The 12,774-nt window shown below is 41.3% G+C and overlaps 1 protein-coding gene across 1 annotated transcript in view; it reads right to left on the minus strand.

Moving 5' to 3' along the window:
- rnf220a (ring finger protein 220a) overlaps positions 1-12,774 on the minus strand; it is a 172,491-nt gene that overhangs the window by 157,067 nt on the left and 2,650 nt on the right. Inside the window, exon 2 of the mRNA XM_046051647.1 lies at positions 696-1,919. Coding sequence (XP_045907603.1) covers positions 696-1,350 — 655 coding nt within the window. The 5' untranslated portion in view covers positions 1,351-1,919. The remainder of the gene's footprint in view (positions 1-695; positions 1,920-12,774) is intronic.

Below are 12,774 nucleotides of genomic sequence, written 5' to 3' on the forward strand. Positions count from 1 at the left end.
GGGATAGGTATTGGAAATGTGGCAGTGTGAAAAAATCCTCCACACGTTGAGATTTTAGAGGTGTGTATATGTTTTAAAGACCATACATCAGTGCCACCATTTCTAATAAGCTGAAATAAAATGCATAATGGAAACTGTTTACGTGATGTTCAGTGTTTTACCACACCAAAATATTGTAAAACATACTTCCATAGCATTCCATAGCAAGAGCATATTGGGGCTGATTTGTGATTATGCTGGAGGAGACTTTCAGAACAATAATGTGTAAGTCCATGTGGTTCGATTTTTAAATGTATTGTTTCGTGAGCACATTACACAAAAAAGTTTTCTTAATATGTATTACATACAGATGGGTGACAATTATGTATATAAGAAAAGTTATTTATTAAGGTGTTTTTCCACCACAATGGGAAGGGATGAACACCATTCTTCTAAAAGATATTCTTATATTTTGTGTTTTAATAAAGTTGATGGAGAGCACAGTCTAACATGTTGACCCAAAATCTGTCATAGGTGTTCAACTGAGTTGAGATCTAGTGACTGTACAGACCATAGCATACGATTCACATCATTGTCACACTTATCAAACCATTTAGTGACCCCTTCTGCCCTGTACTGTTTTGTTTCCACTAATTTATTCATGGTTGTTACTATAATTTGAGTGCAATATAGAACAGCTATAAATTGCTACTTACAGCGCTCAATGCGGTCCTCAGGGCTGGAGGAAGTCTCTCGATCAGACAGGAGGCCTGACACAGCGAAGATCTTTTTCCCACTGTCCTCCACTGCTTTCAAGGCGCTGCTCGGCGAGCCTCCAGGAGGGATCTGGGAACCACCAAAGTCATACTCTTTCCCCTCTGCATCAGAGTACCGCAGGTGAGGTGAAGCCTCTGCATCCAGGCAGCCTTTGAGGCGCTTGGCTGGGGTGAAAGCAGACTGATAACCACCTGGCGCCCCGTCGCGATCTTCCGGTGGTGAGGCAAAAGGCCTGAAGGCGCCGACGCCACTGTGATTTAGCATGCTGATTGGCGAGCAGTCCAGGTTAGGTGGGGCAAACTGATGATGGAGGTGAAGGAGGGATGGAGGAAAATCCCTGTTAGGGAATCCTGGTGGGACTGCACCTTGACGATGGTACATTGATGCAAAAGTGTAAGAACCATTGTTAAATGGCAAATGGACATCTTTCTCGACAGAGACTGGGACGCCAAATGGACGTGGCTGCTGGCAGGGAATCGAGGCATCTCGAGAGGCTTCAGCAGTAGAGGCCAGGACCATGAGAGCTGGGGAGGCTAGGGGATTGGGCAGGTAGGAGGAGCTCTCCATTTTGAATGCTGCCCTATGGAGGTCCATGTTTGGACAGAAGAGAGAGGTCGTAAGGATTTTAGGAGGAGGAGGAGATGATTCCTCCTCAATAAGATGTGAGACAATGTCGGAGACCCTTGGAAAGGGTCTGAGGAATTGAGGGAATTTAGTTTGGAGACTTAAAGAATTGGGCGTTTTGAGGGAAGGGGCTCAGAAAAGAGCCGTTTGTATGGAAGGTGAGGATTCTTGAAGAAAGTGTCAGTCAATGTCAGTTCAGTTTAGCTTGAATTCAGTTCATTTCTCTTTAGTGGAACTAAAGTGAGATCTGTTTCCAGCCAAATTCACTTGAAATCAGATCATCACAGTCCAGATCATTCTTTGCCAAGTAAGTGCCGTTTGGTGTTCTGTCCTTAACAGGCTTCACAGTTTGGACCACTTCAGTCCAAATGATAAATACAAGAAATGGTCAAGATAAAGTTTTTCCTCCTGGGTAATAAGCTGTAAAAACCTCCCTCTTGAAGAGTGTTTTGGATGTGTTGCCGAAGCCGAATGGTCCGGGGAAGGTGGACATCCGTAGGTCGTCAAAGCTGGTTTCTCATCTTCATGTGGTCGCCAAACTGATGGGATACAAAACACAAGCATTAAGTTCAAATCATTATGGAGCGCTATTTGTTTAGGATTCTCTGGTAGTTTAATATCACCAACCACATGCTGGCTGTTCCGCCAGTGTATGAATGTGTGTGAATGTTAGTTTCTGTTTGAGCACTTAAGCTCAGTGTATAAATGTGACTGAATGGTCGAAAAGACTAGAAAGGCGTTATACAAGTCCAGAGCATTTACAAGACCTGCCCTTTGACAGATTTTCACTTCACAAATTCCTTGAGATTTCTTTTATTTTGGACAGACCTGAAATTGTATCTGTGCAGACGAAAGTGCTTAAAATTTTAATATCCATAATAAATATTCAAATCACTTCGCCCTTTCACATTTATCTTGGACCTCCTCATCTTTTCTTAATGATAGGTACTTTCAGAGACAAGAGGCGTGTTGCTTTTTCAACTGACAAAGATCAATGTCTTGCCCTCAATCGGTATGTAGTGGAAAGGCTGGGAGCTGAGTGGAAAATTTTTAATAAAGGAGCCACTTGAAGCCAAGGCTTGAAGTCAAAACCCCTGGGGGCAGAGTGTTCTTAAGCGGACACTGTTGTGAAGCCACAAATTCGAAACCTCTCGGGAAAAAGTGTCCTCAAGTTGACACTGTTGATGAAATCCTGTAAATCCCTGCCCTTTGACAAAAAGCCAAGAACTATTTCAAACCCCAAACTTCTCCCTTCTTTCCCCTCCCTTTTCCTTCTGCTCTTTAAAAAAAACTTCTCCAAACTGTTTCCACATCACATCTTTCCATTCCGATCTCTACAGCCCTCCACGTTTCATCTCTTTCCAAATGTCCCCTCCTCGTCCTCCATCCTCCTAATCTGTCCATCTCCTCCTCCTCTTCCTCTCCTCTCCATCCTCATCTCCTTCTCTCATCTCCCTACCACTATCTCTCCTCCCCCCCCCCTCCATCTTAGATCTTGGTCTAAGCCGCTTATTCCTACCATCTCCCAGGATCTTATTGGACCAGAACCACTTGTCTTAAGATAAGGACACACACACACACATACACACATTTCACCCACACACACATCTGATAAGAGGCTATGTGGCTCAATGTTCAGCTTGACACCCAACTCGGTGGGGCGAACACACTCCACACTCTTGCAGGCAATGCTACCCTCTCTCCTATCTCTCTATCAACCACTTTTAATTCCCCAATTTTTACTATCTGCCCTCCCTTTCTTTTTACATCTCTCCTGTCAATCTCTTCTCCTCTCATCCCTCCATCTCTCCCTCCCTCCCTCGTCCCTCGTCCCTCCTGCTCTCTTCTCCCTTGGGTGATTCAGATGGGTGATATCATATCAGACCTCTCCATCTGCCATCCACGAGCCAGAGGAAATCTGACTGAGTGAATAAATTAGCTGTACTTGACCTCACGACCCCCCCCGGCATCCGTGGCAACAGACTAGATTCTTCCCTCCAGGGGATTAGATTGGAGCGTGCGATTGGCTGATCGGAGGAACGCAGAGAGGCAGTCGATGAAACGACAAAATAACATTTCAGAGATTTTTATCCCCAAAGGGCAATTTGAAGGTGGCTGGCATGTGTGGCGCCCAATATGTTAAGATTAAGAGTAGGTAAAGATGTGCTTGTTGTACATAAGTGATTATGGGATGGTATTCATCACCCTGGATTAAAGAAAATCAGATCAGCTGACATGCAAATAGGTTATCATGCGTAATTTCAGCTGATTTTATTAAATGCCATTTTGTACAATGAAAAAGCATTATTACCGGTCATGTTATCACAAAATTCACCGCTGCCATCAAAACTCACCGCCAAATGTGACTTGAAAAGGTCAAACATGAAGTCATGTGTACACATACATAAACACACAACAGATACAAACTCACACAGTATCAAGTAGCGGCACAGACCGCTCTAGACGAGCTTCAAAGCTGCGTTGACTACCAGCCAACATCAAAGGAGAAACTCCCTGGGAAATGAAAGGAGAAAATCTTTTATAGCTATCAGCTGTCCACAACACTCATTCAAATCAATTTCCAAACCTGATCTCGGCTTTGGCACGCTCCCCCACCTCCCACACACACACAAAGACGCACACACACCAACTGCCAAGAGAAAGGAGAGAGGAGGGCCCAGAGACAGAGAGAGAGATGGGGAGATGAGAGATGTTTTACATTACCGCAAATGTACAGTAGACTAGAGTGGAGTGTTGAGAACGGCTTACGCTAACACGCCTCTGGTCTGGACAGATGCCACAGAGTCACATTACACGCCTCTCTTCCTCCTCCACCACCACCTCCTCTTTTCACCCTCTCTTGCCTACCTACCGCAATCCATCCTGGAAATAGCACCTTGAAAATGTAGCCATGACAAAACTCTTGTCTTTCTTTCTCCCCATCCCTTTCTCTGTCTATCTGTTTACTCCCTCTCCTCCTCTCTCTCTCTCTGTCTGTCTTTCTCACTTTGCCTGCTGGTGTCCTCTCTCTGTTCGCGCTGTATATCAGATCACACTTTCTCCTGTATAACCTCTAAAGTAGGAGTGTGTCTGAGGTGTTGATAGCGAGGTAATACACTGATAAGTACCGGGATATTTCAATTTTATTATCATTACCCAGCAGGCCGAGGGGCGGCGAGTGAAGGGCCGCCAAAGTGAAGCAGCCAATCCAATAAGAGGACACTGGATATTCCCTTGCAGGCCACAACAGGAGAAGAGAGAAAACAAAAGGAAAGCAAAGAATACAGGAGGAGAGGAGAGGTTAGGAAACTAGGAGAGGAGAGGAGACACGAAAGGAGGAGAGGAGGTGAAACAGCAGTAAAAGAGAGGCTACTAAACAAGGAGAGTATAGGAGATGAAACAAGAGACAAGTGGAAGGGAATGAAGAAAACAAGAAGAGAAGAGGAGAGGCAAGAGGGAAAATGAGGTGAGGAAACAAGACAGGTGAGAAGAGGAGGAGAGGGGAGGAAAGAAGGAGAGAAGAGAAAATGAAACAAGAGGAGAGGAGTGAATAGGAGAGGATAAGAAAAAGGAAAGGTTAGGAAAGGAAACAAGAGTGGAGAAGAAACAAGAGGAACTGAGAGACGAGGAAATGAGAAGGGATGAGGAGATGAGGAAAGGCGAGGAGAGAAGAGGGTGTGATATCAGAGCAAAGGGTACAAATCTCATCACCCTGGGCGTTTGACACAAGCTGGCTGCTGTCTGGCCTGGTGGTCTTGTGTGAGTGAAAACACACACACATACTAATACACATATCGACATGTGTATGTGATGATGCCTCCAGAAACCAATACCAAAGAGCCCTTCAACTGCATCTCCACATCTAACTTTTGTGTGGATGCTTTCACATGTAAAAAGAATTATTCTTGTATGTGTGATTTACAATAAATTCTAACTGTACTTGTAATATCACACTAATAGAAGTGTCATGAAGCTGCTTAAAGACAGTGATGTTTTTCACCTTCTCTCTAAAACAACAATCATAATTCCAGATGACATACACCTATGCATATCATCAATATACAAGCGCAATTACATCTAACGCACACACGCATAATGTCACTCGGTGCCACTTACAATCCCATTTGCCACTGAGGGATACCACCCACACATTGTCTGACACCGGGTATATGCATTTTATAATAGAAAATGTCACAGGGGAACACTTACCACGCTGTCATAATTTGATTACAGTGTGCAAGAATGATACAGCTGTCGGCGCGATATTAAATACAAACAGCGAGGAGGGCTTTTCACGTCAAATCTGTACTTTAACTGACAATGTTATACCGGTCTGCGAAATTGCGGTGTCAACAACAATGTGCTTTAACATCATTCTGACGGGGAATTTCACTCAGGAAATATGAGCTATACTGAGAGGGGGGCTGCAGGAGAAGTCATAGATTCTATGTGAAACAATTGTTAAATGTGGTCATAAACATTATTATTGTTCTTTAAAAATAATGACAGAATGTTATGGACTTGTTGAAGACTTTAGAAACAGAATTTCAGGGGTTGAAGACATATTGATGGTGTCGTTATGGATGCAAAATATTACTTTAGGCCTCCAATGATGAGAATGGTGATGGTTTCCAAATAATGTGCCTACTGTTTGTAAAGTAGGATAAAATGTTGCATCATCCTCGCTGTGTTGTCTTCCAGATGTTACAGTGGATTCCTTCTTTGATAGAGAATTGCTGGGAAGAACCATAAGCATCTCGGAGTGTCAGGGTCAGAAAAGTGAAAGGGAAAATGGGATCCAAATAACTACACTGGTGACAAAGCGGGGCCGTCTTATCGAAGCCCTCCTTTTTGTTGACTGGTCGGAATAAATATTGTTCTCGCATGGCTGCTTTGAGTGTGTAACCAACGGTTTTGCTTTTCCAACACGGCACCGATACTTGTCAGATCAAGTTTTCCAGTGTGTCTGCTGAGTTTTAGAGAGGAACGAAGAGGAATCCAATTTTTGTTATAAAAATGTCTTGTCGACTGTGACTGGTGTGTGTATGCACACGTCTGTGTGACTACTGAGACTGTCGGGAAGCAAAACAGCTGAAGTTTCTCTTTTTTCTAATGGAGACAGAGAGAAAAACAGTCAAAATCACAGACCTGTCTGAATGTGCGCGTGTGTGTGTGTGTGTGTGTGTGTGTGTGTGTGTGTGTTCCCGGTCCATGGGTATATTTAGAGATTGTTGACAAGCGTGAAAGTGCCACTCTTATATTTTAGTACAAGAAGGGCCAAGCTGTGTCATTCATCTCATCTCTCTGGTGGACACACGCAGTCCCTCACACATACCAGATCATGTATAGAAAATTTAGAGACTTAAGAAAATAAAACAATTAAACATATTATAACTTGATGCACCATAGAACTTAATTGACCTATTACCTAAATACATGTTTTGATAATTGAATTTGGAATATAATAAGGAGTAATTCAAAGGATGGTGTGTAAAGAGAAAATAAAACTCTCCTGAGAACAAAATGTTCATGTCCAACATCCCTGAAACTCCAGTTAAATTTACAACCTCTAAAGTCTACGCTCAGCCTCATACCATCTTTGTACACTATACTTCTCTCTCGCAGTGCTTCACCATACCCTGAAAGCCTTGGCACAATAAACATCATTTGGATAGAATTAAGTTTTTAATTGAAAAAATACATTTTTAATCTTAGCAGCAGCCATTTCCATAGAAAAGATCCCATTCTATCATCACTAATCATAACACTGTGATATGTTGTCGTGACATGTCCAGTGAAAACTATGTATCTCAAAAATGTCAACGTTTCATGACATATTTTGAATAATTCAGTGCCTTTAACCTAAGACTTGGAAGAACTGTCTGAAAATGCAGCTCACATGCATGACATAACTAGAACAAAACAGTGCCAAAAACTAAAGACTTTGCTTTAAACTTAATGCAAATATTTAAAAAAAAAATAATGTTTTCTTGGATTGGTTTAGTCTATGAAATGGAAAAATTTTTTATTTTTTTTCAAACATTCAGAGTAAACCTCACCATTCTCCAGAGTTATTTATTTAGCCACAAGACGAAGAAAACACTGCTATTTAAAACCCTGCTGCCAGATATGAAATATTTGCCGATATGACACATGAGGGTAACAGAAAAACTAAACCGTCTGTCTGTACAGTGTGTGTATGTGTTCTTTTAGCATAAAAAACGTTAGCTGACCAGGTCCACTCTGTATTCCAGACAGAGTGTTTGTGCTTGTGCCTCAGTAGGTGTGTGTATCTGCGTGTGTGTTTGCTGATGTCCGAAGCAACAGTCAATACTATTGAAATCTACTCATTCATGTCTGGCCATGAGGCAAAGCTCAGATGTCCTTGTGAATAAGAATCACACCCATCTATCTCTCTCTTTCTCTCAAATTATCTGCCCTTGTCTTTCCTTCCTCAGCTGTGAAACACTAATTTTGTTTCCAAATGTCTTTCAAATATACAATCTCATGTTTCCTTCATGTTTTCTGTCTCTTTCTTTCTAAAAAAAATATTACAGTAAGATTTCATAATATACAGACACATCATCCTGAGGTGGATAATGACACTCGGGCAATATTCAGCAACAAAATCAATAAGGATTGGACAAGCTTGTTCAAGTGAACATGCAAGCTTTGTGCAGCAGTCAACTATTAACAAATATATTTTGTAGAATGTGTAACTTAATGAAGAACACTTCAAATAATTTGTGGTTTTTGTTGCTGAAAAAAAAGATGAGGGACGATGTTATTTTGCCGTCCTTCTTTCCTAGGCTCTTTCTGTGACATTCATGCAATACTCCTGAAAAAATAGCAAGAGGATTTACTTCTCAAATAAGCCTTTGTGATTTTCAGAGACAGAGTCATGGCCGGCAGACAAAAATCATTCTGGAAGTCGGCCCTGACCTGTGGCAGGGATTTCTATTCATGGCAGCACCAGTGAGGCCCAGTTCAGCAGGGCCAGCTAATTCCTGGTACACACACGGCTAAATGGGAAAAGCACACCATTCCATTGCTCATAGGTTACCATCCCCAAAGTGTATTTTTGGATCACTGGAAAATCAAATCTCAGCATCTCATTTTTGTCCTTTTTTGTTTCCCTGAAATGATGTTAAATAGACTTATTTTGACATATTGGACTTCTCTCAGGTGCAGCAGCATCAGCCTGTTTTCTGGACATGGATAGTTACGGAATTGTACTCACTTTTTCATTTGATATAATTTAGGGCAATTTGTAAGTTTAAAAGTGTTGAAAAAAATAAAGTAACAATTAATGACTATGGAAAGCAGTTTGAAATTACTTTTTGTCACATAATATCTAACAGAGAACAAAATAAAAAAATGTAAAAAATACCCTCTGAGTACTTGCAATTGATATGAAGGCTGTGCCTGATGCTGCAACCGTGAGCTTAACAGAAGCCAGAAAATACATGCACATAAAGGCAGACAATCTGCTCTTACGCCTCATATTTTTCTGTTTCTTATTAAGGCATAATACTTTTAACGTATGGCTTTCCAGAGATGAGGCATGCACTCACAAAAACCTTGAGACACCAGTGTGTCTTTGCTGACCGACAGGTGACAGAGCTTGCTATCTGTCCTGTAGGACAGTGACTGAGTGTGTGTGTGTGTGTGGCACCAGTCGCCCTGCTATGACTCTTTATTGCTGTGCTGTGCCGGCGTGTACAACAGCAGCCACTAATCTAGCTGGCTGGCAGGCAGACAGGCGGCTGGCTGGCCGGTTTGTACTACAAACTGCATACAAGTGCAAGCCAATTAGTTCAAGTTTAACAAGGAAAACTGTTGCCAGGTAAACTGTTTTCACTCAGATTTTGCTGCAGTAATCCTCCATTACAAAGTTAATAATGATAATAAGAACAATGGGAAACTCCTTTGATGCTTGCTGGGAAATGATCTGTTCTTCTGTGCATGGAGGCCAAAGGTCATAGATAAAGAGCAGCCATCCTGGAGCGAGGAGGATGCTCAGCCAACAACCAAATGTTTATGTTAAACTATCAAAAGGCTGCCAAGCATATAATGCGAATATCAAACTACTTGAGTGTGGACATGCAGATGCATAAAGGTGTGTTTCCCTATAGGTATGTGTGTGTATTTATGCATTGACTGGTTAGATCAGGCTCTCTGTATCAGTCTTGCCTCCTGCCTGGATGCCCGGCTGGCTGCACAGAGAAAAATGATAAGTAGGCCAAACAAATACTGTCTGTCTGCAATCGATGGACCCAAATGCACCAACAGTGTCTTCTGGAGGGGTGTGGAAGGGAGGGGGTGAATATTAGCTTATTTTCCAAGCAGGGAGCCTGTGATAGGGCTCACAGTGTAATTGACGAATGGGGGAGAAACTTGAGAGAGATACGATGAGGGTGCAAAGGAGGGGGATGGACACAGAGAGAAAGAGACACAGAGCAATATAGAGAATAGAAAGTATCTGACATCCGACACAACTCCTCTCCCCCATTAGGCTAATTCTTTGACTTTCTCTTGTTGCCAATAGCGTCTCCAAGTGATATTTCCCCATATAACGGCATTACCAGTGGCTGCCTTCTCCAATGCAATCAAACCATTAAACACAGTGCTGCATCCCCTGCATGGAGTGATTTCCTTCCAATAGAAAATGACTGGACATGAGCTACTCCCCTTTCCTGTCGTCAATAAAAGGAATAATTGGGTCTGCATACGTTTTTGCAGGAAGAGGATCAACCTCAGCTTTGCAGCAGAATTCTTATTTGCTCAGTTCCTTAGAAATAATCATCTCAATATCAAAGTCATATATATATGTATATGACAAGCAAATGGGATGCTTAATATGATAAGCATCCCATTTGACTTTCATTGATTAAACAGTGAATGGAAGAAAGCTTAACATGTCTATTTTCCTAAAAATAAATAAATAGAAATAAATAATAAGAATAAGAATAACAAGAATTAGAAAGTGTGTGGGGAAAAAGTCTAATAAAAACTTTTGATTCAAGCACGGAATATTGGACAAATTAATCATAATCGCCCCAAACCACACAATCTGCGTTGCGGACAGGCTGCAATTTCCAGTGAGGAAAAACATTTGGTTCGTTTGATAAGCGAGACAGCCCTACAATATCCATCCATTAAATGATTGCATCCGGCGTTTCGCACTTAATTATGGTGATTATAACGGCGATAACAAGACAACAATAACACAAAGTTTTAAGATGCAGACCGCGCAGAACACATTTTCTCTCCGAGGGGGCCCGCTCTCGTGTCTGCGTGTTCAAACACTTGTTATTTACCGGCGACGCGTTTATTTCAATTACCGTCTGCATGTCAAATTAGCTCCCGTATGTAGTGTTTATTAGCACAACAAAATAATAAAACACACACACACACACACACACACACACACACACAGGAGGGGAGGAGATGAAGAAAGGGGGAGGGAGGGTGAAGAAGTGGGGAAGTTGGTTCTGCCTTTAATAAAGAATGAGGAATTAGTGCATATTGATAGGACTTAATAGACCAAGGGGGGTCATCAAACTAGTCGCGACTGAGCGATCCATGGGTAATTTACAATCAGTGTCATGTTGTGGGAGAGGGTGAGGGGTGGAGTAATGTAATGCGCGCGTCGTGACGCATTAATATTCACAAATATGAGAAGAAGCCTTTTTGGATGAGATTACAAAAAGGCCTGACATATAAACATATAAAAATGTATATAACATTTTAGAGAAAAATTATGTAGACGGGGAAGAGCAGGTGGAAGGGGAGTGACAAAAGTTACATCCCTTCTTTTAAATTCCTGATCACTCATCTCTTTCAGAAAGGTGGCGGTAAATAAAACTTGTGGAGCAGCATCAATCCGATCCAACATTAAGAGGGAAAACACACTTCTGGTTTTAATTCTCTAATAAAACTTTGTCATCTGATGAATATGAATTTGAAGCTGCTTACCAGCTGCTTTAATGATTCTCTCCGTCTTGGAAAAAAAGTGATAGTTAACTGGCTTCCTGATAATTAAGCAGGTGGGAGGATATTTTGGATTCGGACTGGGCGCTTCTTCAGATCCAAATTAAAATAAACTTCTCTCCCTGCGGCCATCGATCCAGGAGAGAGGTGTGAAATGGACATTAATTTTAGTTCACTTCTGGCTGCGCAAAGGAGGGGAGCAAGAGAGATCAATGGCGAGCGATAACAGCTGACTGCTGAAAGGGAGGGGGGTGTCGAAAACGCTGACAAATAAATCATCTTTTGCTCCTTTTCCTCCAACCTAGACACTTTCTCTTCTTTGCACTTACAGACTATTCCTTTGGGAAGGGTGGAGAGAGATGGAGAAGAGGATGTTTAAATGAATAAGTAAGAAAATAAAATAGACAGATATATAGGCCTACTGAGACTTGGAAAACAAAAATCAAGGCTATTATAATTAATTTGTTTGAGAAAGAAATACAGAATTCCTCATGACAACAATGCCAATATAATTTCTTTCACATTCGTGGCTGAAAATCGGCACCATTATGTGATTTAAAGTCTATCTGTGTCACAGTGCTCCGAGGCATGGGCTCTGAATTAATTAAAGAGACTTTAATACACATAAAAACTTGTAATAAAAACACCCAAAAGTTACAATCAAAATGCGACTTTCAATGACACATATGAATACAAATATCAGACTCTCGTGTCGCGTTCAAATGTGCACGTGAAATAAAGTAGTTATACAGAGAATTTAAGCGGCGGCCTATAAATCACTGAGGTCTGAAAACTGAAGCGGAACAATTATAAAATGATACAGAAAGTGACAAGATGGAGCATTATAATCATTTTTAAAAAAAGACCACAAACACTTTTAAATACACAAAAAAATGTATCCGTGTATAGGAGAATAACGCAGCTTTTATTTGTCTTAATTAAAAATGGCCTTTTGGGTACGACGGGCCTATTTAGATTATCGTTTGAATACATTTTAACCCTTAATATAAATCAGTGTAACCAAAATCAATCGCTCTGAAGGTCTCATTAACATATAATTTAAAAAACAAGACTTTAGCTCCGATTTGGAGGTGTTTTATAAAACCACCTCCTGCATATGAACATTAAAAAAAAAAAATTAGCACATCACATAAATCTGTACTCTGCATTACATTAATATTCAAAATTAATAATTTAAATGAATGCATTTACTGGTATCTACAATTAGTAGAGGAATGGGTTATGTACCGTAGCCTTTAATAGAGAAATGACATGTCTCATACAGGGATCATTACAGGGGAAAAAATTAAAGTGCTCACTTTCCTGATCAGTAAATTATGTCAATAAGAAATATGCCACTAAACTAAAACTACCGCCGGGGGGGGGGGGGGGGGGGGGGAG

Source organism: Micropterus dolomieu, linkage group LG06, assembly GCF_021292245.1.
Source record: "Micropterus dolomieu isolate WLL.071019.BEF.003 ecotype Adirondacks linkage group LG06, ASM2129224v1, whole genome shotgun sequence".
Classification (NCBI taxonomy): Eukaryota; Metazoa; Chordata; class Actinopteri; order Centrarchiformes; family Centrarchidae; genus Micropterus; species Micropterus dolomieu.